Source organism: Saccopteryx leptura, chromosome 10, assembly GCF_036850995.1.
Source record: "Saccopteryx leptura isolate mSacLep1 chromosome 10, mSacLep1_pri_phased_curated, whole genome shotgun sequence".
Lineage (NCBI taxonomy): Eukaryota > Metazoa > Chordata > Mammalia > Chiroptera > Emballonuridae > Saccopteryx > Saccopteryx leptura.
In genome coordinates, this window is record NC_089512.1 from 68040225 (window position 1) to 68063537 (window position 23313).

General features: G+C 41.5%; 1 protein-coding gene across 3 annotated transcripts; it reads left to right on the forward strand.

The window, feature by feature from the left end:
• The first annotated feature begins 4812 nt into the window (after window positions 1-4812).
• LMOD3 (leiomodin 3) lies at window positions 4813-19751 on the forward strand. 3 transcript variants are annotated; one of them, XM_066351729.1, is made up of 4 exons: window positions 4813-5989; window positions 6388-6708; window positions 9060-10475; window positions 19358-19751. In XM_066351729.1, exons 2-4 carry the CDS (start codon window positions 6418-6420, stop codon window positions 19382-19384), a joined length of 1734 nt encoding a protein of 577 aa, XP_066207826.1. In that variant the 5' UTR covers window positions 4813-5989; window positions 6388-6417; the 3' UTR covers window positions 19385-19751. The 3 variants fall into 3 exon arrangements, with proteins under 3 accessions (XP_066207826.1, XP_066207825.1, XP_066207823.1); XM_066351728.1 differs by having other exon boundaries at window positions 4813-5971; XM_066351726.1 differs by lacking the exon at window positions 4813-5989 and having other exon boundaries at window positions 6007-6708.
• The last annotated feature ends 3562 nt before the right edge of the window (window positions 19752-23313 follow it).

A 23313-nucleotide genomic window follows, 5' to 3' on the forward strand; every position in this document is an offset into this window, starting at 1 on the left:
GGCTTTGGGGTTAAGAAATATCTCTGACTTCAACCCAGCATTCTACAGATGAACTTTGATTCAAGAAATTTTCTTTAAATGTTTTAACATTCTCAGTAGGTGTTTGAAAATAACAGCACTGCTGTTGATGATTACATTATTTGCACTTTGCTAATTTTTTCACTATTTTTTATTTGCACTAACAAGCAGGGCAGTCGGGTTTGTTTGGCGTTGTTCCCCCTTTCAGGTATGTGAGCTGCGTTTCCGCTGGCCTGGTGGGAAGGATTTGAGGACGCTGATTAAGAGTCCCAAGTTCAGAGGCCATCAGTCTTTAGCTCAAATGCTTATGCCTCAACTTTAATATCTAGAAAATGAGATCAATAAAAGTAATAAAACATTTATAAATTGTTGTGTGAAGAAATTGACATATAGTATATAAAACACTTATCACAGGCTTAGTTTAGTGATATTAAGTACTCAAAAATGTTAACTTGTGGCTGTAAAATTGATGGCAATGTTGTAGCAGCTGACTGTTATGGTTACTGTGGTAAGAGCAACCACTGAAATAGTAGCTGTAGCAACAATAGTAGCAGCAGCCCATGTAATTGTGGTAATAATACCAAGTTAGTAACAGTATCAGTAGTAGTATAATAACATCCTCCCACCCTTTAGAAGTCATGCAATTAATTTACCTTTGAAATGAATTCAAAATCACAACAACTTAAGAATTTTAAGATGGCTTATAAAACAACTGAGACAAAATAGTAAATATTCTATTATAATTCAAAATGCTTTGGGGTCTGGTAAAAGCCAGACAGGCTAGATATTTTGGCTCCAAGGAAGCCCTTACTTCATCAATTTAAGAGCCCATTCTGAGGCAATGCAACCGTGGGTCAGAAAAACATAAGAGCCAAGCATTTGTTTCACACTCACAGAATCTTCAGGCAATTTGGATCCAGTGAGCAGAGTCTTGGTGATCCAAATGGAATTGTGTAAGTGAGTAGCATGTCACAGGACAGAACTGATTTATTTAGTAACATTGGGAAGCATTTATAGAAATCATGTCCAAGTATAGCAAGTGCTTGGGGTTGGAGAAAGAGATCACATAGCCAGTTGTGCCCATCCCCATTGACTGTGGGTGGAAACAACCAGACCCAGAGGAAGCAGTCCTCTGACCAGCAGCACTTCTCATGAATGTATCCAAACTGCACACATTTCTTTCACGTCTTCTACATGCTGTTTTGGAAAGACTAAAAAGCCACTTACTTTTTCAGGCTTGAACAGTATTTGTTCGGTATCAGGCACTATCTAGGCAGAAGAGTCACACAATTTATCTGTGAAGGTATAATAATAACTAATGCTTTAATAAGTGTTTACCATGGATAAAGCCATTTGGATTTTTCAAAAATCCTGTAAAGTCAGTACATTGTTATCCCACTTTTACATATGGAGTAATGATGCACAGACATGGACTTGCTAGATGTAGGGAGGAAGAAATCCTTCTCCCACAACCCTCCTAGTTTCTCCAGCTAGGCCCTGTTACTGGGACTAAAGACAGATTAACATGAGAAAAGCATGCAAATTTACTTCCTATAAATTTTACATGACATGGGAACCTTCTTAAGGAAATGAAGACCCTCAAGAAACATTAAACTTGAGTGTTTTATACTACATTTCATGAAGAGCAAAGTCATGGGAAAATGGGACAGGACAGACGTATAAGAGCTAATAAAGTGGGAAGGCCTGTTTGGCTGGATTCCTCTTGAGTTCGTCCGAGAATCCCTTATCTCCAGTGATAAGGATATTCCTTCCCTCCTATACAGGATGGCACCTCTCAGCTGAAGGCATTATGACCTGCTTCCAGGGACAAGTGGGAGGTCAGAGGGTTCTTCCTGCACCTGCTGTTTCTCAAATTCCTTCAGCTTAAAATATTTAGTATGCTAAAGTGCCATGTTTTAAAAGGGCAGTGTTCTGAACCTGTCAAATGCAAAGTTTCTTACACTCTCTAAGCCTGGTTCGTAAAATAAATGACTTGCAATAGTTCTGTGATTTTCACACTTATTTACACATCAGAATCACCTGGACAGCTTTCAAAAAATACAGATTCCTATACCCAAACCTGATAATCCTGATTCATAGCTTCTGGGTGGGGCTCAGGGTGTTCACATGTTTCATAGGTTTCATCGAGGATTCTGAGCTGTGATGCCCCCTCTGGCTAGAAAATGTAATCAATTTTCTTAAGCTACCTACTTTCCTGTGGTCTCATGGCAGCCTTCTGATGTGAGCAGCTGCTGGGGTGGCAGCCACAGAAAATCACTGAGAGAAAGCTCAACTAAATCATCCATCTGTGTGTCAAATGAGGCTAATGACACCACAAAACCCTTCATGTCAGCATCTGGCCAAAAAGCACAGTGGAAGCATCTGCGAGAAAGTTGCCCGCTCCGCAAACAGATTCAGGAGATGAGCATTCAGGGACGGAGTGCCACTTACAGAGATTCCGAAATCTGCTTGATCAACCAAAACATCTGGTCGCATTAAAACAAGTGGAATTCCTCGGAATAAAATTTGAATCTGAAAGCTCACTAGCAACAATTTAGAACATTTTCTCTGGAGAGCTTCATATTTACATGTAAATACTGGTTTTCTATTTTCTTTATAAACAATTCTATCTGAAAGTCTCAAGAGTTGCTTTCTGTAAAATCAGTAAGATTCTTTTTAAAGACTTTTTGTTTATCATTAATATTATGCTCAGGTTTCTGCCTGACCAAGTGGTGGTGCAGTGGATAGAGTGTCACACTAGGACATGGAGGACCCAGGTTCGAAACCTCTAGGTCACCGACTTGAGCATGGGCTCACCAGCTTGAGCACGATGTTGCTGGCTTGAGCGTGGTATCATAAACATGACCCCTTGGTCACTGGCTTGAGCCCAAAGGTCGCTGGCTTGAGCCCAAGGTCACTGGCTTGAGCAAGGGGTCACTGGCTCTGCTGGAGGCACTCAGTCAAGTCACATATGAGAAAGCAATCAATGAACAACTAAGGTGCTGCAACAAAGAATTGATGCTTCTCATCTCCCTTCCTGTCTGTCTGTTCCTATCTATCCCTCTCTCTGTCCCTGGGGGAGGGGGGGACATATATATATATATATATATATATATATATATATATATATATATATATATAATGGTTTGGTTTTTGTTTTTTTTTAATAGAGACAGAGAGTCAGAGAGAGGGATAGATAGGGACAGACAGACAGGAACGGAGAAAGATGAGAAGCATCAATCATCAGTTTTTTGTTGCGGCTCCTTAGTTGTTCATTGATTGCTTTCTCATATGTGCCTTGACCTTGGGCTGTCAGCAGACCGAGTGACCCCTTGCTCGAGCCAGTGACCTTGGGTCCAAGCTGGTGAGCTTTTGTTCAAACCAGATGAGCCCTAGCTCAAGCTGGCGACCTCGGGGTCTCAAACCTGGGTCCTCCGCATCACAGTCTGATGCTCTATCCACTGCGCCACCGCCTGGTCAGGCAATGGTTTGGTTTTTATTGTGGCAATGGTTGCCTTTGTTTTTCTTTAGATGTTTCTGTGGTTATCTATGAAGTACAAGAACAGTAATATTTAACATTTATTGAGGGCTTACTCTGTCATGCACCATCCTACTTAATTTAGATATGGTCTCTTATGACCTCATTTAGTTCTCTCAGTGTTTGTACGTGGTAAATCTAATTCTCAGATCCCTTTTATGTGATGAGGAAACTGGGATAAGTTATCCTGTATCACTCAGGGTTGGAGCTGAGACTTGAATCTCGCAGACTGATTCTAGATCTTCTTCTTTCATATTCAGATCAGTATTTACCAAAGTATGAATTTGGGAAAGCTAAGTGCCCAGTATTACATTGCTGGATTTTTTAAAGAAAAAAGGTGTGAATTAACTGTATAAAATTGGGGTATAGGCCTGACCTGTGGTGGCGCAGTGGGATAAAGCGTCGACCTGGAACACTGAGGTCGCCGGTTCAAAACCCTGGGCTTGCCTGGTCAAGGCACATATGGGAGTTGATGCTTCCTGCTCCTCCCCCTTCTCTCTCTCTCTCTCACTCCTCTCTCTCTCAAAAAATCAATAAATAAAATATTTAAAAAAAAATTGGGGTATAGTAGGCTAAACAAATGGATTTGTTTCCTGTATTATTGCTCAGAGTATCTAAAAGGTCAAAAACTGTACAAATCTCTAAACAACAAATGCAGAATATAGCATTTTCCAGTCATCCTTGAACACAAAACTTTTCAATTGAGTCTTTTTAGACCACTGGCCGCAAGTTAAGTCTATAAAATAATCACCTGCAGATCAGTGGTCGTCAGAATGGTAAACAACATCCCTGCCCACTGAATCCAAGCTTCATTACCCTTTCACAGGGACGTGAGGAAGACCTGACGGGTGTTACACCGCAAAGCCACTATGTACCTGTGCTCTTTACTTTAAAAATAATTATTCAGGTAAATTGGTGATACTTGTCTGGAGAATCATTTATCTATATAAATTAAAAGCTTCTCAATCTTGGGGAATTCAAGATAAACCACTGGGGTAGGAAGAAAATATTAGAACAACAATTTAAAACTTCTCACACTTGACTTTTTTCACATATGTTTTGTTATACAGTATATGTGTGTGTATAAGACATATGCCAAAATTATAAATTTTATTATAAATATTTATTACTATTATAAGTATAATATTTAAGAATATATATTTTATAAATTATGTATGATACTGGAATAGTAAAATGTATATACTTTGTAAATAATTTTATATATGAATAGATATATGTATGTATGATAGGTTGCAATAATATTGTAGTAGTAGAATATACAACAGCCTAGAAAGAACCCTGATTTATAAGTAAAAATAAATAAATAAATAAAAGATACAAAAAACATTGAGTTCATATGCCTAGCAGAAAGGACTGCAATGACAAACCAAAATGTTAATAGTGACAGTCCTTAGTGGCGGGACAAGGGGAAGTTTTCTTTGTGCTTCCCCCTGTTGTGCTAATTTTTCTAAAGTAAGTACATATTTTTAATAAATATTATATTTGCAAAGTTCAAATGTTGGCATTATAAAGGGATACACAATGAGAAGCAATCAGTAAACAACTAAAGTGAAACAATTACAAGTTGATGCTTCTCATCTCTCATCCCCCCTTCTTGTCTCTCTCTGTGTATAAAAATTTTAAAAACAATAACAAAGTTTTTTTTCCCAGCCTTTTCAGATAAGCCATTCCTTCAAAATTATCCAAGGTTATTGGTTTCTTGTTTATCTTTACAAGGATGCATTATGTTGATAAAATTTGCTCATATACATATATTCTTTTTACCTTTTATCAGTGAAATAATAGCATAAAATATACACAGGTTTTCACTTTGCTTTATTAAATAATCTTATACACCTGTCATTTCCCCATGTGAGGATATATCTGTAGGATGAAAATGTGGATAAAAATATTCTAATTTCTTTTAATCCTAAAAAGAGTAGGATAAAAATATTCTTCAAATAGAATAGCTAGTTCAAAGGAAATGTACATTTGTCATTTGGATAAACATTGTCATTTAGAAAATATTGTCATACTCTGAAGTTATGAAAAGATCTTCTCATGTTCTCTTCTGGTACTTTAATGGTGTTTTGTTTTCTTTAATACATCAGTTTAGATCTATTTACATTTATATTGGCTTAATGGATACTTAAGAAAAACAAATTATTTAAAATATTAAACTCCCCACTCCTAGTGGAAATTCAAGTGTCAGCTAGATCCCATCTGTTAGATCACAGGATCTAGATGCAAATAAGGAAGTCTTGCAAAGTTTCAGTTTACACAGCAGGTGAGTAACAACCAACCTCTGCTCCCTGGTTGCAGATTATTTGCTTCTAGAGTCACATTGTAGTGAAGAGGCAAGTTCCTTCACATGAATTTTTCACTTCAGTAGAGGAATTCTCTTTCCAAAATTTTGTAAGTTGCTTTAAGCATGTAAGTAAAAAAAAAAAGCGGTCTTCATGTGGAGTGGGTGTGTGTATGGGCGCATGAACTTGTGCATGATATTGTGAGAGCACACGGGAAAAGAACTCATTCCTGCAGTAGCTCTGTAGACCTGTTATTCACTGGTGAACATCAGCAGCTGCACTGAAATGTCAGATGGATTTGTACAGCTGACTCACATTGCCAAAAAGAGAGGAGCATTGTAGCTCCATAAACTGGCCGTACCCGGCCAGGCCCTGCTTAATATAGACACTGGGTGAGCTCAGCAAGCAGCACTGGGGTCCTTGCGGGGCAATCTCTCAAAGGGCTGTTGACCTTGGACGCTTGGTAACTGGGGAAACTTCTTGAGAGGTTTTTAAAATCATCTTTGATTATTTCTCCTTTTCTAGTAAAATAGAGAAACATACAGGAAAAAAATCATGTCTGAGCAAAGCAGGAATTCAGATGAAGAACTCTTTGACGAAGAGATTGATGAGGATAAAATCTTGGCCAACTTGTCCCCTGAAGAGCTGTTAGAACTGCAGTCAGAAATGGAAGTCATGGCCCCTGACCCCAGGCTTCCCGTGGGAATGATTCAGAAAGATCAAACCGACAAGCCACCAACGGGAACCTTCGACCATAAGTCTCTTGTTGATTATATGTATTGGCAAAAGGCATCCAGACGCATGCTGGAAGACGAACGCATTCCTGTCACCTTTGTGCCATCCCAGGTAACCAGGGATTTGTGTACAACAGAGAAGTGGCGCCTGGGCTGCCAGGTGTCCATGTGGTAACTGTCACTTCTCAAGATTTCATGTTTGAGTTGTTTTGTGGCCACTTAAAGATTAAATCATAATTATTTAATATTGAAACTTTCTGAAATACTTATACAGTAGCTGTGAGAAAAAAGTTGGTAATTTCTTATAAATACCTCTTTTTAAAAAATTGCTATCGACTTTGCTGTATAGGAAAGCTTGTATAGACATAATATTTAATGAATTAACTCATAACCCAAAAACAGTTGTCCTTAACCTTTTCTTGGCTCACAGACCCCTTTAAGAAGCTGATAAAAATTTTGTACCCTTTGCTTCTGGCACATATATACATATGCAATATTTCACAGATAATTATAAGGTGTTGCAGTCCTTCTGAAGTTTACCCACATACCCTACAATTAAACCAAGTCAAGTAACTGAAAATGCCCAACATTTCCACAGTGCATTGGATTCAGTGATTAATTTAGAGATTAATAGCTATTAAGCTGTTTTAATGATAGTTCTTTCTTAAATGTTTTTAATACAGAAAGAAGAATTGTGGTTAACCCTTTGAGTAGCACGAACATTCATGTATGTCCTTGTGCCTCCTGATCATCCAGAGTATAATCGTAACAAAAATTTTTATTTTAAAAATGTGTAAGGCAAGATTTAAAAAAGGCAAACGTATGTTCTTCTTGTTTCCATAAATTGGTTATCAAACAAACATGATTTTAAATTAATAAAACTGTAACTAGAACTAATTTCATTTTTTGAAAAATAAAACTCACTCCTGGGGGTCAGTGAGCATGAAAAGAACTCACTACTCAAAGGGTTAAATCTATGAACTTATTGTAGATTAGCATATTTTTTTTCTAACATAGTAATATTAGAAGCAAAACAGAAATTCCTCAGGTAATGTCTTTTACAGTTATGCTTGCTGATATAGATAGATCTTGTCACATTACTATCACTCTAGCTGCAATTAGAAAAGTTATAAACTGGTCAGGAGAGTTTAAACATGTGCTGAACTCAAGAAAATAAATTGCTGGTTTGATAAGGTTATAGTCTAAGGTACAATTTTCAGTTATTTTACAGTTGGAATCAAAGCCAATTCTATATAAACAATTTCAGAAAAAGAAAAGTGATTGGGTCCTTTTCACATATTTGTTTTCATATAATTTAAAGAGTTTGATGGCTGACTCCCCTTACTGGGGAAGATTACAAATGTTAAGGTGTTGTTAATTGTCAATCCCAACCCACAATTTATGTGCAACAAGATCAAGTTCTTGTTCAGATGAATGAACCTGTGACTCAAAATGCTACACCAGCTTTCAAAATGACAGCTCTGAGGTATACACATTGTATATAAAACTGTACAAACTGATGGGCAACAATCTAATAAACACTATTGATAAAAACGGTCACTTTCCTTCCCAGACTGAGTAATTATTTCTGAATATCTGCATAATCCTGCTCCACTCTGTAGCTGGCATGCCTCCTAGACACCTTCCTCTAAAGGAACTGGACAGGTGAACATGTCCTTGGCATAGCTAGGGCAGTCTTCACAGAGCTGAGGAAACAAAGTCAAGGTTTTTGATATATTCCAAAATACCAAATTGCTCCCATTCCCCCACAATGTGTATTTTTAGGGAAACTTGATGCATACAGTTACTAGATTAGCAAGCATACAAGAAATGTAAATGTTGGTGATGGCAATAAGGAAATTATTGTGTAACTCAGAGCTATTGAATACAAAGCTGTCTACTCAGCAATACACAAAACAAAGACTTCAGTATATTGGTAGATAACTCCATAGCTGCTCTGGAATTGTACAGCATTTAAGAAACAATACAGTGTCTGAAAACAAAATCTACTAGGTTTCATTTTAATATATGGGATAAGGTAAAACAATTTCAAAATGTATGTTTATAAAAATTTATTTTGGTTGTATTTGCTTACAGAACTACTATATGTTTTAAACTTAAAAATAAAAAACTCAAACACTCTAGAACTATTTACTAACAAGTAAATATCCCCCAAATGCTTCCCCTTCTCAGTTACCTTAATGTTTACCTCCCTTTCTAAGAGATAACTACTAATGTGGTAAATAATATAGCAAATTTTTTCCTATTCATTGATAAATATGTTTGTGTGTGTGTGTGTGCTTATAGGTATACGCACACACACACACAAACGGAATACGATGCCTGCAGTGTATTTGCTTCCTTATTTTTTCTCAGTGATGTCTTTTTGTTATCTCCAGTAGATATTGCTCTACATATTTCTTCGCTGCTGTGTATTCTAACCCTCATACACCTCCTTTTCAGGAAAACACACAAGAGCAGCATGAAGAAATGTATAAAGGTAATAAAATGGTGTCCCATTATTTAAAAGAAAAGCTCAATAATGAAATCACTGCAAATAAAAGAGAATCAAAGGAGAGCAATGATGTCCAAGAAACAGACGATGAAAGTAATGAGGACGAAGATGAGGATGGTGAGGATGATGAAGATGAGGAGGAGGAAAACGAAGGTGAAGAAGACAAAGATGAAGAAGATGAAGGGGAAAGTGAGAGAGAAGGGAGTGATGAGAAAACGAAGAGAGAAGAGGAAGGCAAGGTAAAGGGCACCATCAGAAACAGCGAGAACAGCTGCCAGCTGGGAACGAGCGAAGCATCTGAGGGACGGAAAGACAGACCAGAGGCCCAAGAAAAAAGTGAGAAAAAAATCTCAAAATTAGACCCTAAAATGTTGGCTCTAGATACGAGTTTTCTGAAGGTCAGCACAAGGCCTTCAGGAAACCAGACTGACCTAGATGGCAGCTTGAGGCGAGTTAGACAAAATGATCCGGAAATGAAGGAACTCAACCTGAACAACATTGAAAACATCCCCAAAGAAATGTTACTGGACTTTGTCAACGCCATGAAGAAAAACAAACACATCAAGACCTTCAGTTTAGCGAACGTGGGTGCCGATGAGAATGTGGCTTTCACCTTGGCTAACATGTTGCGGGAAAACAGGAGCATCACCACACTCAATATTGAGTCCAATTTCATCACGGGCAAAGGAATTGTGGCCATCATGCGGTGCCTCCAGTTTAACGAGACCCTGACAGAATTGCGGTTTCACAACCAAAGACACATGCTGGGCCACCAAGCTGAGATGGAAATAGCGAGGTTGCTGAAGGCCAACAGCACCCTCCTGAAGATGGGCTACCATTTTGAGCTCCCTGGTCCCAGAATGGTGGTGACCAATCTGCTCACCAGAAATCAGGATAAACAAAGGCAGAAAAGACAAGAAGAACAAAAGCAGCAGCAACTCAAAGAGCAGAGACAGTTAATAGCCATGTTGGAGAACGGGTTGGGGCTGCCACCTGGGATGTGGGAGATGCTGGGAGGCCCAATGCCAGATTCCAGGACGCAGGAGTTCCTCCAACCTCCTCTTCACCCTCCCAACCCCCCAGCCGTCCTCTTCGGTCGACACAACGAAGTGACGAAAAAGCCATCTCAGCCCCCTCAGTATAGGATGGACACTGACTCCTTCCGGGGGTTGAAGCTGAAGAGGGCCCAACGCAGATCTCGGATGCCGGATGCCAGAGAAGCACCTGAGAAAACCAACCTCAAAGATGTGATCAAAACATTGAAACCAGTGCCCAGAAATAGACCGCCTCCGCTGGTGGAAATCACTCCCAGAGATCAGCTACTGAACGACATCCGTCACAGCAACGTCGCCTATCTTAAACCTGTGAGTAGGAGGAGGGAGAAATGGTGAACAATGAATGCGTCTCAACTCTATTCCTGTTCATTTTAACACCAGACAATCTCACTAATTGTGAATAACTGGAGATCTAAATGGCTGGTTATCCCCAAGGACAGACACCTGTGTAACTTATGTAACAATAATACTAACATAACAGTTACTAAGTGTTTACTGTAGGCCAGATTCATTGTATGAATCAACTTAAATGATAACCTTAACAACTCCATAAGGTAGATATTAGCATTCTCCCAATTTCATTTTAAGGAGACTGAGGCTTAGAGAAGTGAAGTCACTTAAGAGGTACAGGTAGGAAGCACTAGAGTTTGATATTGAAATTCAGTTCTGAGTCCAGGGTCAAGCTTATATTCATGCCAGCAGGACAGGGCTGACAATTAGAGGTCTTGAGAAACCTGCTGTCGGAATAAGAATGAAGCCTGGGCCTGACAGTGGCTCAGTGAACAGAGTCTGACAGCATCCAGATGTATAGGGTTCAATTCCTGGTCAGGACACACAGGAACAGGTGACCACCTGCTTCTCCCCCCTTCCCTCTCCCCCTTCTCATTCTCCCTCTTCCCCTCCTGCAGTCTATGGCACAAATGGTTTGAGCATGGCCCCAGGCACTGAGGATAGCTCCCTTGGAGCACATCAGCCTCAGGCGCAAGAAACAGCTCCAAGGAGCATCAGCTCCAAGCGGGATTGCCTGATGGATCTTGGCTGGGGAACATGCAGTAGTCTGTCTACCTCACTATATCCCCTCCTTTCACCTAAAATAATAATAATAATAATAATACCTAACAAGTGCAGCCATTTGTAACACCTGAGTGTTTCCAAACTGCTTAAAAATAGTTGGTTTATTTTTAGCACATGAGAAACACCTGGTAGTTGCATTTATACCCTGCACTGCTTAAGCAGGCAAACAAATGGTAAACTTCAGGTAAGTGTTGCTACAGATTAATGAAGTTTTAAATATTTTACTATTATTTCAGTTTTAATATTTACTATGATTCACTATTACTGCTGCTGATACATGAAAGTGTTCTAATTCTTGCAGGTTAAGTTACAGGAATAAATTTCTTTTGTCATTACTAAGTATTTATGGAAGATGAGAGGTGTGTGACCAAGGGCCACAGGTGGTTGATAATTAACTATTATTTTTAAATCTAGTGTGTAATTTAGCCAAGAGACGACACTGACAAAATAGTTAATATATTGTTTCATCATAGAGTCACAATTTTTTTCAAAATATTTTAAACAAGTTTCCATGTAAGCTTGTTCTTTTTCTGCTTCAAAGAGCTGTACATTGTAAAATAAGACAGCTGTTCCTTTCCACACACAGGCCCCTTATTCTCACTTCCTAGTAGCGCAGAATTGACAACATTCTATTCTTTTTAAGATGTTATTTATTGATTTCAGAGGGAGGAGAGAGAGAGAAAGTGGGAGGGGATGAGAAGCCCACTCGTTGTTGTTTCTTGTGTGTGCCTTGACCTAGCAAGCCCAGGGTTTCACACCAGCGACCTCAGAGTTCCGACCAATGCTTTGTCCGCTGCACCACCACAGGGCAGCCTCATTCCACTCTTCTAATCAAAAATGATTTTCACTTAGAGGGACTCTGACTGTTGCTGGGGCAGGAGCCAGGATGAGAATATTGAGGTCACATGAGGTCAGGTGAGGGTTCTTTGCCTGCCCTTAGGCACAAAATCAAAACTCTCTGCACCTGCTCTTCTCCTGGCATCCAGACCTCAGCAGTAGGGGGTGGCCAAGGGGGTTGTTTTGAGAGAAATTATTATTTCTGTAGCCAGTCATCAGTAAAACATACCCAAGCTGCCTTGGTGGCTGCACAGCCTGAAAACATTAACCTCAAAAGTATGAAGAGAACTCTTTTTAATATCTGTATTAAAAGTGGCATGTGGATTCAGAGTAGAAGAGAGAATGAAGTTCAAATGATCATCTGACCCAACTCCCTGCCTCTGCAGAATGTTCTACTGAGCAAATCTGCCTCCCTGGAGTCTGTTCTGCCCCAACTGCTCCTTTACTCATTAATGCAACAAATATTTACATCAGGGGTCCCCAAACTACGGCCCGCGGGCCGCATGCGGCCCCCTGAGGCCATTTATCCGCCCCCGCTGCACTTCTGGAAGGGGCACCTCTTTCATTGGTGGTCAGTGAGAGGAGCATAGTTCCCATTGAAATACTGGTCAGTTTGTTGATTTAAATTTACTTGTTCTTTATTTTAAATATTGTATTTGGTCCCGTTTTGTTTTTTTACTTTAAAATAAGATATGTGCAGTGTGCATAGGGATTTGTTCATAGTTTTTTTTTATAGTCCGGCCCTCCAATGGTCTGAGGGACAGTGAACTGGCCCCCTGTGTAAAATGTTTGGGGATCCCTGATTTACATGGTGCTTCTAGTGTCAGGCACCCTCGGAGGCTCAGAGACACAGCAGTAAATAAGACAGGAACAGTTTCAACATCATGGAGCTACAATGTAGGTTTTATAATCATCATAGTCAAAACACTGCATTTTACTCAACTGAGAACACTTGTTTTGAGGCCAGATTTTAAAACAAAAGACACTGAAATAAATTCATGCTGCCAATTGCAAAATGCACTGCCCTACCTAGTGCTACATTTTACATTTTCAAACAATTCTAACATGTTATCAATTTAAAATAGTGTTTGTTAATGTCTACTGAGAAAGAATAACAATTACACTACTCTGAACTCGGTTTTGAATGATGGTCTTACACATCGGCCTTCGCTTTGAAATGGCTTCTGTGTGTTCCAAGGGATTAGCAGTTTCCACTGCTTTCAATGCATGGCTTGGCCTGCAGGAGGCTCTCTGCCTGTATCTCAGAAACAGGGTACCCTACAACTTCATCAACGCGGTCACCACACAACTTCATCAGCGTGGTCCTGTAAAATGCTCTGTGAGGAAAACAAAAATGCACTGTTTCATTGATGAGAATTCATTTCACTAAGGTCCATTTGCTCCCCACTGCTTTGATGTTGTGCCTTGCTACATATACCATAAATTTCTGCTTTTACACTGAATCATAGTGGAAACTAGGAAACTTTTTTTTTTATTCAGTGAGAGGAGGGGAGGTAGAGAGATGGACTCCCGCATGCACCTTAACCAGAATCCACCTAGTAAGCCCATTAGGGGGCAATGCTTTGCCTGTCTGGGGCGTTGCTCCATTGTTCAGCAACCAAGCTCTTCTTAGTGCCTGAAGTGGAGGCCATGAAGGCATACTCAGTGCCCTGGACCAACTCTCTTCAATCAACCATGGCTTCAAGAGGGGAAGAGAGAGAGAGAAGCGAGACTAGGAGGGGTGGAGAAATAGATGGCCACTTCTCCTGTGTGCCCTGACTGGGAATCAAACATGGGATGGGACATCCATACTCCAGGCTGACGCTCTACCACTGAGCCAACCAGCCTGGGCCAGAAGACTTTTTAAATCTTTTTATTTTGAAATCACTTTAGACTTAGAGAATTTCAAAAATAGTACAAAGAATTCTTACATCCCCATCACATTTTGCAACATTAGCTTTATCATTCTTTTAAAAGTATTTTAAATGGCAGTACACCTATGCTCAATGGAGGCGCGAACAGCAGGAAAGGCTAAGATGTGTCTGTGTTTGCACATGCAGCGGCTGTTGTAAACCCCACTGACTATGCAGCGGGCTGTTGTAAACCCCACTGACTATACCGGGTGGTGGTATGCATCTCGGGCTGTTGTAAACCCCACTGACTATTCCGGGTGGTGGTATGCATCTCGGGCTGTTGTAAACCACACTGACTATCCAGGGTGGTGGTGTGCATCTCGGGCTGTTGTAAACCCCACTGACTATTCCGGGTGGTGGTATGCATCTCGGGCTGTTGTAAACCACACTGACTATCCAGGGTGGTGGTGTGCATCTCGGGCTGTTGTAAACCCCACTGACTATTCCGGGTGGTGGTATGCATCTCGGGCTGTTGTAAACCCCACTGACTATTCCGGGTGGTGGTATGCATCTTCGGCTGTTGTGAACCCCACTGACTATTCCGGGTGGCGGTGTGCATCTTAGATTGCACATGCAGCGACTGTTGTGAACCCCACTGACTATTCCGGGTGGCGGTGTGCATCTTAGATTGCACATGCAGCGGCTGTTGTGAACCCCACTGACTATTCCGGGTGGTGGTGTGCATCTCGGGCTGTTGTAAACCCCACTGACTATTCCGGGTGGTGGTATGCATCTCGGGCTGTTGTAAACCACACTGACTATCCAGGGTGGTGGTGTGCATCTCGGGCTGTTGTAAACCCCACTGACTATTCCGGGTGGTGGTATGCATCTCGGGCTGTTGTAAACCCCACTGACTATTCCGGGTGGTGGTATGCATCTTCGGCTGTTGTGAACCCCACTGACTATTCCGGGTGGCGGTGTGCATCTTAGATTGCACATGCAGCGACTGTTGTGAACCCCACTGACTATTCCGGGTGGCGGTATGCATCTTAGATTGCACATGCAGCGGCTGTTGTGAACCCCACTGACTATTCCGGGTGGCGGTGTGCATCTTAGATTGCACATGCAGCGACTGTTGTGAACCCCACTGACTATTCCGGGTGGCGGTATGCATCTTAGATTGCACATGCAGCGGCTGTTGTGAACCCCACTGACTATTCCGGGTGGCGGTGTGCATCTTAGATTGCACATGCAGCGGCTGTTGTGAACCCCACTGACTATTCCGGGTGGCGGTGTGCATCTTAGATTGCACATGCAGCGGCTGTTGTGAACCCCACTGACTATTCCGGGTGGCGGTGTGCATCTTAGATTGCACATGCAGCGGCTGTTGTGAACCCCACTGACTATTCCGGGTGGCGGTGTGCATCTTAGATTGCACATGCAGCGGCTGTTGTGAACCCCACTGACTATTCCAGGTGGTGGTATGCATCTCGGGCTGTTGTAAACCCCACTGACTATTCCGGGTGGTGGTATGCATCTCGGGCTGTTGTAAACCCCACTGACTATTCCGGGTGGTGGTATGCATCTTAGATTGCACATGCAGCGGCTGTTGTAAACCCCACTGACTATTCCGGGTGGTGGTATGCATCTCGGGCTGTTGTAAACCCCACTGACTATTCCGGGTGGTGGTATGCATCTCGGGCTGTTGTAAACCCCACTGACTATTCCGGGTGGTGGTATGCATCTCGGGCTGTTGTAAACCCCACTGACTATTCCGGGTGGTGGTATGCATCTCGGGCTGTTGTAAACCCCACTGACTATTCCGGGTGGTGGTATGCATCTTAGACTCAGTGAAATAATGCAAATGCCATCAGTGATGATATCACAGAATCTCAGAAAAAAAGAATATTTTTTGGCCAATCAAATGAGACACAGCTATGCTCATTTGGAGGGGAGAAACTAAAGGTTTTTGGGTTTTTTCCTCTCTTGCATTGGAGGATAGAGATGCCCTCCAAACCCCTGGACTTTCAAGAATGAGGTTAAAATTAAAATAATTTTGAAATCTTATAATATTTTTTTACTGATGTTCCTAACTAGACTATTGAATGCCAAAAATGCACTTAGTAATTATTTATTTCTAGAAAACTTAAAAAAAAAAGACTTTTCCTCTCATGGACTTAAAAATATTATTTTTGAATTTTCTAGAGTATATCTCATTAAGTGGTTCATTTATATTTTAAGATTGTATTTTTTCCCTTTAATGTTTGTACTTTCTCTACCATGTACTTCTGGCCCAAGATCCCCAAAATGAAGTTGATAGAAGAAAAAAAAAAATCTGTGTGCTTTCTTGGCTCAAATGTTACTTCCTCCAGAAAGCTGCCCATTTAATTCAGTTTAAAAGAGATGTTTTTTGTAGGCCAGGTATTAAAAACTGGTGGACTACAGGCCAGATCTGAAAGCCTATTTTATTTAGCTTATATTATAATATGAAATAAAAAATACCACATTAAAAAGATCCAGATATCTGACACCACTTGAAATATCGGCTCTGGTCCTGCTGGGCTTGCATTTGCATGGCACAATCAGCAGGATCTGTTCATTGGCTTTTCCAGTTTTCCCCAGTCCCTACCATGCCCTATAGCCCAACACCTGACACCTGGCCTGCTTCACTTGTTCCCATTGCTTATTTGGATCTTGTGGAATTGTTTAGTGTTTGTTGCTTTTGCAGTTTCTAGCTATGTTTTAAAAGTCTTTGTTTTATCCAACACAAACTGAATTTATTAGATAATGGCTATGAGTTTAAATCAACATGATAATAGCCCAAAAGAAAGACATTAGGCTTGTATGGGCTTATCACTCAAGGCGAATGTATGATTTCCTTCCATTTGAAGATTCTGTGGTCCATTCACTGCTCATCATCTCAGGGGGATATTTACACCTTTCACTGAGGCTAAATGCATGTATGTTATACACAAGCTTCTGTGCTCAACAAGGTAACTAATATTTGCTCACTTTCACTTTGGCTCACCTATGTGTACTGCTTCCCCTATGTGCCTAAAGACACTGCTAAATTTCTCCTACGGAAAGACTTCAGTGTAATAACAGCATGAACAGCTTTCCTTAGACAAAAGAAGACATAGCATGTAAACAGTTGTTATAATTACAAAATGAAAGAGTAGAGCCTGACCAAGTGGTGGCGCAGTGGATAGAGCATCTGATTGGGAAGCAGAGGACCCAGGTTTGAAACCCTGAGGTCGCCGGCTTAAGCATGGGCTCATCCAGCTTGAGCTCGGGGTTGCTGGCTTGAGCGTGGGATCATAGACATGACCTCAAGGTCACTGGCTCAAGCAAGGGGTCACTCGCTCTGCTCCAGCCCCCTGATCAAGGCACACATGAGAAAGCAATTAATGAACAACTAAGGTGCCGCAACAAAGAATTGATGTTTCTCATCTCTCTCCCTTCCTGTCTGTCCCTATCTGTCCCTCTCTCTGTCTCTGTCACACACACACACAAATGTTAAGAGTATAGACTCTCAAGCCTCCTCCTCCATCTCCTGGCCATTTCTTCTGTGTCTCATTTATCAGATGTTTTCTCTCCAGCCAGGCTCTCTAGATCCTTGCCTTCCCAATGTTCTCCTCTTTCCATCCTATCTTCTCCCTTTGTTCCAGTTACCACAGAAACGGGGACACTTCCCATGCCTCCCTTTCCTCTTACATTGCTCAGGGATTTCTTGGCCCTTCATTTAGTCTGTCCCCAAACCAAGCTCTTCCTTATTTGGCCTGGTCACTCTTTCTGGTTCCCATTTTCCCTGGCATCTCCATTCTCTCACATATTCAGGTCTAAAGCCCCAGGACTGTCTTTAATTCCCTTTTCCCTGCTTTTTTTTGCCTCCAAAAAATAAATCAGGACAATTTATAAGACCCGAACCCTAAACTGGGTCATTGTTTTAGAAATGTTATGCTCCTTATAAAAGGAATTTCCATGGAGAAAGCAATGTAATGTTTCAAACTCATCTCCAAAGAGCATATACTCACCAAGAATTATATAGACCATATATTTATTACCTTTCCCTAACACCTAGAGGGATAAAGAATTTTTGATACAGGGTGGGATAAAAGTAGTTTTATAGTTGTTTGTATGGAAAATAATACAATGATGAACGAATAGAAAGAAGAATAAACTGTTTCGCTTACAAACAACTATACACCCACTTTGCCGCATCCTGCATATTGCTTTTCTAACATCACTGGGAGTAATTCTCAATTTTAGCATGCATCAAAACACCCTGGGCCCTGGCCAGTTGGCTCAGAGGTAGAGCATTGGCCCAGCATGTCGGTGTCCCGGGTTTGATTTCCAGTCAGGGCACACAGGAGAAGCGTCCATCTGCTTCTCTACCCCTCCCCTCTTGCTTCTCTCTCTCTCTCTCTCTCTCTCTCTCTCTCTCTTCCCATCCAGCCATGGCTTGATTGATGCCGTATCCACTGCACCACCACCAGTCAGGCAAGGAAAGACTTTCTTTTTAATTTTGTTGGTCAAGGCATGACTAATAAAAGCAGACTGATCTGGGTTCAAATCCTATTCTGCCACTTCCTAGCTGTGTGACCGTAAGCAAACCACCCTGTCTGTGCCTGTACCCTCTTTACAAGGAGGCTGTTATAGAATGAAATGAGAAAATATTTTTAAAGTAAGTGTTACAAAATTAAAAAAATAACATGGAAACAGACTCACAGATACAGAACAGACAGACGATTGGCAGAGGGGAGGAGAATTAGGGACTGAGTGAAAGAGGTAAAGGGGTAAGAAGTACAAATTGGTAGTTACAGAATAGTCACAGGATGTAAGCTGCAGCAGAGAGAATATGGTCAATAATATCATAACAACTAGGCATTGGACCAGGTGGGTACTGAAATATCGGGGGGACCACTCTGTAAAGTACATGATTGTCTAACCACTCTGCGGTACATATGAAACTCATGCAGAATCATATTGACTATAAACTGCAATAAAAATTTCAAAAAGAAAGGGAAAGAAAAAATAAGTGTTAACATTAATTACTAACTTGTATTATTTAATCCTTAAAATAGTGTTGTGAGTGAGATACTACTATTGTCATTTTATACCTGAGAAGATTGATGCCCAACACCACACAAGGAGTAAGCGCCAGTGTAGGAGTTGAGTCCCAGGGGTCCAGCACTGCCTCTGTGCTTCACCATGAGCTCAAGGTCCTGGCATCAGATCCCAGCATCAGTAAATGCCCAGTGAATGGCAGCTGTGGTCATTGTTTTATCATGATTTGGGGGCACTCTGGCTAGAATTTCTAATCCATTATGCATCCTTTGAGGCATGTAAGTGTTGTCATTTTTGCTGTAAAGCTCATAAATTTCCAGGATTAATTTTTCCCCTTTCCTTCAAATGCTTAAATCACAGGTGCAACTGCCAAAAGAACTGGAGTAAGAAGAGGCGACAGAATAATCTAGAAGAACAGGAATTGCAATAATGACTCTTGGATTGGAGCTTGGAGGCTGTACCAGCAGCATAGTTCTGGATGCAGGTGGAACTGGGAACAATGCTAATGTCTGACGGGGTTATTTTGTGAGAGGTGGAATGCTTGGCCCACGACAAAGCAGTGGCTGGAAAGGAAGGGGAAGGACAGTCAATGTTACCACTCAGGGGCAGCGTTTTCTACTTCTAGTCAGTTTGAGTAACTTTGGTGAAATTTAGTCATGCTTCCAGCACAGAAACTTAAAAAAAACCAAAACATTTTTGTAAACGTTTGCTTTACTATTGCTTTCTTCTGCTAATAAATACATAGAAGTGTTAACTATTTAGTTCCATTTCTTTTTCTCCTTCCATCTCCTCTGTTGTAATTCACTGCATAGGGTCTTAAATTTAAAAAAAATCATGTCTCAGCTACAGAAACATGAATTGAGTTCCAGGCCTTTTTGATGCTTTGAAATGAAAGAAATGTTAATTAGCTTTTCTCCGATTCAGGTGAGATTCCAGTGTCCAGCCCTGCCTGGCTTTCTTCCATGGCCATCCCCCTGATTTGTGGGGATATACTTTATTTATTTATTTATTTACATCGTGCACATGAGAGAGACACACAGAGAGACAGACAGACAGACAGACAGAAGGGAGAGAGATGAGATGCATCAATTCTTCATTGCCGCACCTTAGTTGTACGTTGATTGCTTTTGCATATGTGCCTTGACTGGGGGGCTCCAGCTCAGCCAGTGACCCCTTGCTTAAGCCAGCGACCTTGGGCTTCAAGCCAGCGACCTTTGGACTCAAGCCAGTGACCTTGGGGTTTCAAACCCAGGTCCTCAGTATTCCAGGTCCACACTCTATCCTCTGCACCAATGCCTGTTCAGGCAGGATATACTTCTGATAGAGGTATCTGTGAGGAGCAGAATGTTTAAGCCACTGGATGTGGGGAAAACAAAATTTTTTCCAGAAAAACTAATGGAGAAAACAAACCCCACATATGTACAAAACCTTCCCTGTTTCCATACATATAGGGAAAATATGCTTGCTTCTTTTGTAGGAAAAAAAATAACAATTATTGAGAAGTTTTTGTTATTGAGAACAATATTTTGTTTGTTGTTTTTAAGTTTAGTCTATAAATCTAATTTGACCTTGTTTCTCTCTTCAATCTTCTATCTCCCAAATGAAACATGCTGTGTATAGGGTTAAGCTAGAATTCCTTGTCCTGTCACACGAGGCCCCCTGGCCGGGCCCCAGGGTGCTGGTCCAGTCTTACTTGCCACAGACCCTTCGTACTCCTGATGAAATATCCTCATGCACTCCCTTTGCCCTGTCACCCACCCCTCCAGAGCATCCCCTGAGAATTCCCTCTCCAGGTATGAAAGTCCAGCCCTGTCTTCAAAACTGGATCAGATCTCAATCCTTCACAAAAATCTTTTAGACAATCCTAACCTGTGTTCTTTCTTCCAAGTTCCTAGAGCCTTTCTTAGTTATGTTTTAGTCATGACATGCATAGAATCTGAAATTTTGTATAGAAGTAGCATGTATAAAAGAAGGGAAGGAGTATATGTATAAACCCGTGTGAGGTTTAAAAAAAGAGTCCCTTGGGCCATCAATATCACAACTAAACTACAGAGCAACCATCACTCAGAACCACCTGGAATGTAGCCGAATGAAAGTCCTACAACTAGGGAATTTTTAAAAAAGGCACATTGAGACTGGTAGGAGGAGCAGAGATGGGAATGGGCTGGTCCCATACACAAGTGTGGCAGGTAAAAATTGAGAGACATATCTGGGCTGTGAAGGCCCTCCCTGAAAAGTGAGGGGTCCTAGCCCCACGTGAGGCCTCCCAGCCCAGGGTTCCATGCCAAGAAAAGAAGTCCCCATAACTTCTGGCTAGAAAAGCCAGAGGGAGCCCCTGGCTGGTGGCTCAGTGGATAGAGTGTCGGTCTGGCATATGGACATTCTGGGTTCAATTCCTGATCAAGGCACATAAGAGAAGCGACCATCTGCTTCTCCTCCTTTCCTTTTCCCTCTTCTTTCAGTCAGTGGCTTGACTGGTTTGAATGTGGCCCCGGCCGCTGAGGATAGCTCTATTGGAGTGTATCAGCCTCAGGTGCTAAAAATAGCTCAGTACTCGAGCATTGACCCCAGATGGGGTTGCCAGGTGGATCCCAGTCAGGGCACATGTGGGAGTCTGCCTAACTATCTCCCCTTCTCTCAAAAAACCCCAATGGGGACTACTGTGGCTGAGTGAGACAGAAGGGTGGTGGAGTCCCAGGCAGTTCCTCTTAAAGGGCCAGTGCACAGACTTACTCAGACTCACTCTCTGAGCTCCAGAACTGGGACAGTGACTTCAAAGGCACCAAGAAAATACAGGGATTGTCTGGCACCAGGGCAAGACCCGGGGGCAGCTTTCTCCTAGACAGAAGTGCTGGCAGAGGCCACCGTTCCTTTGCTGTGCCCTTTCTCCAGAGCCATAGGGCAGGTGCCATGTCTGAGTTTCTATTAAGCTGGCTATCATTGTTTGCCCCAACCTGCTGATTACCTGAGACTCTGCCCCACCCAACTTGTGGGTCCACCCAACGTTGTCCATATGAATGGCCCGTCTTGGTTTATGCCTCAGATTTTTCTAAAATCTCTCAGACAAGCAGCCTTCGTGTGCCCTGTAGCTCTTGCTAAGTGGCCCCAGGCCTGGCACTAGTAGCAGCCAGCCTTGGTTCATAACTTGGCTCAGCAACTTGGAAGACAAAGTAGAAAAAATACCTAATCAGGAAAGAAAAGACAAAGTTTTAAATATAACTATAGTGTAAGGAGCCTCTGGGACAACTTCAGGTGTACCAACATTCGCATCATGGGAGTGCCGGAAGAAGAAAGAGGGCAAGATATTAAAAACCTATTTGAAAAAATGACAGAAAACTTCTCTAACCTGGTGAAGGAAATGGACACACAAGTCCAAGAAGCAAAGAGATACCAAACAAGAGGAACCCAAAGAGGACCACACCAAGACACATCATTATTAAAGTGCAAAATTTGAAAGACAAAGAGAATCTTAAAAGTGCCAAGAGAAAAGCAGTTACCTACAAGGAAGCTCCCGTAAGACTGTCAGATGATTTCTCAACAGAAAGTCTGCAGGCTAGAAGGGGCTGGCATGGAATATTCAAAGTGATGAAAAGGCAGGATCTACAACCAAGACTACTCTACCCAGCAAAGGTATCATTTAGAACAGGACAGGTAGTTTCCCAGACCAGAAAAAGCTAAAGGAGTTCGTTACCACCAAAACAGTATTACATGAAATGTTAATGGCTCTTCTTTAAGAAGATGAAGAAAAAATATAATAAGATATGAACAATAAAATGGCAATAAAGCCTGACCAGGCGGTGGCACAGTGGATGGAGCATTGGACTGGGATGCAGAGGACCCAGGTTCAAGACCCCGAGGTCTCCAACTTGAGTGCAGGCTCATCTGGTTGGAGCAAAGGCTCACTGGCTTGAGCCCAAGGTCACTGGCTCAAGCAAAGGGTTACTTGGTCTGCTGAAGGCCTGCGGTCAAGGCACATATGAGAAAGCAATCAATGAACAGCTAAGGTGTTGCAACACGCAACGAAAAACTAATGATTGATGCTTCTCATCTCTCCATTCCTGTCTGTCTGTCCCTGTCTATCCCTCTCCCTGTCTCTGTAAAAAAACCAAAAAAAAAAACCAACAAAAAAATGGCAATAAATACATACCTATCAAAAATTGAATATAAAAACCAAAATAAATGAACAAGCAGAACAGAAACAGACTCATACATACAGAGAACACTTTAATGGTTTCCAGATGGGAGGGGGGCTGGAGGGATTTGTGAAAAAGGTAAAGGGATTAAGAAGTAGAAATTGGTTGCTGCAGAATAGTCAG

Coding starts and splice junctions, on each gene's coding strand:
- LMOD3 (XM_066351729.1), top strand. CDS start 6,418: ATGTCTGAGCAAAGCAGGAATTCAGATGAAGAACTCTTTGACGAAGAG. Junction 6,709..9,059: donor TCACCTTTGTGCCATCCCAG/GTAACCAGGGAT, acceptor CCTCCTTTTCAG/GAAAACACACAAGAGCAGCA. Junction 10,476..19,357: donor ACGTCGCCTATCTTAAACCT/GTGAGTAGGAGG, acceptor CTTAAATCACAG/GTGCAACTGCCAAAAGAACT.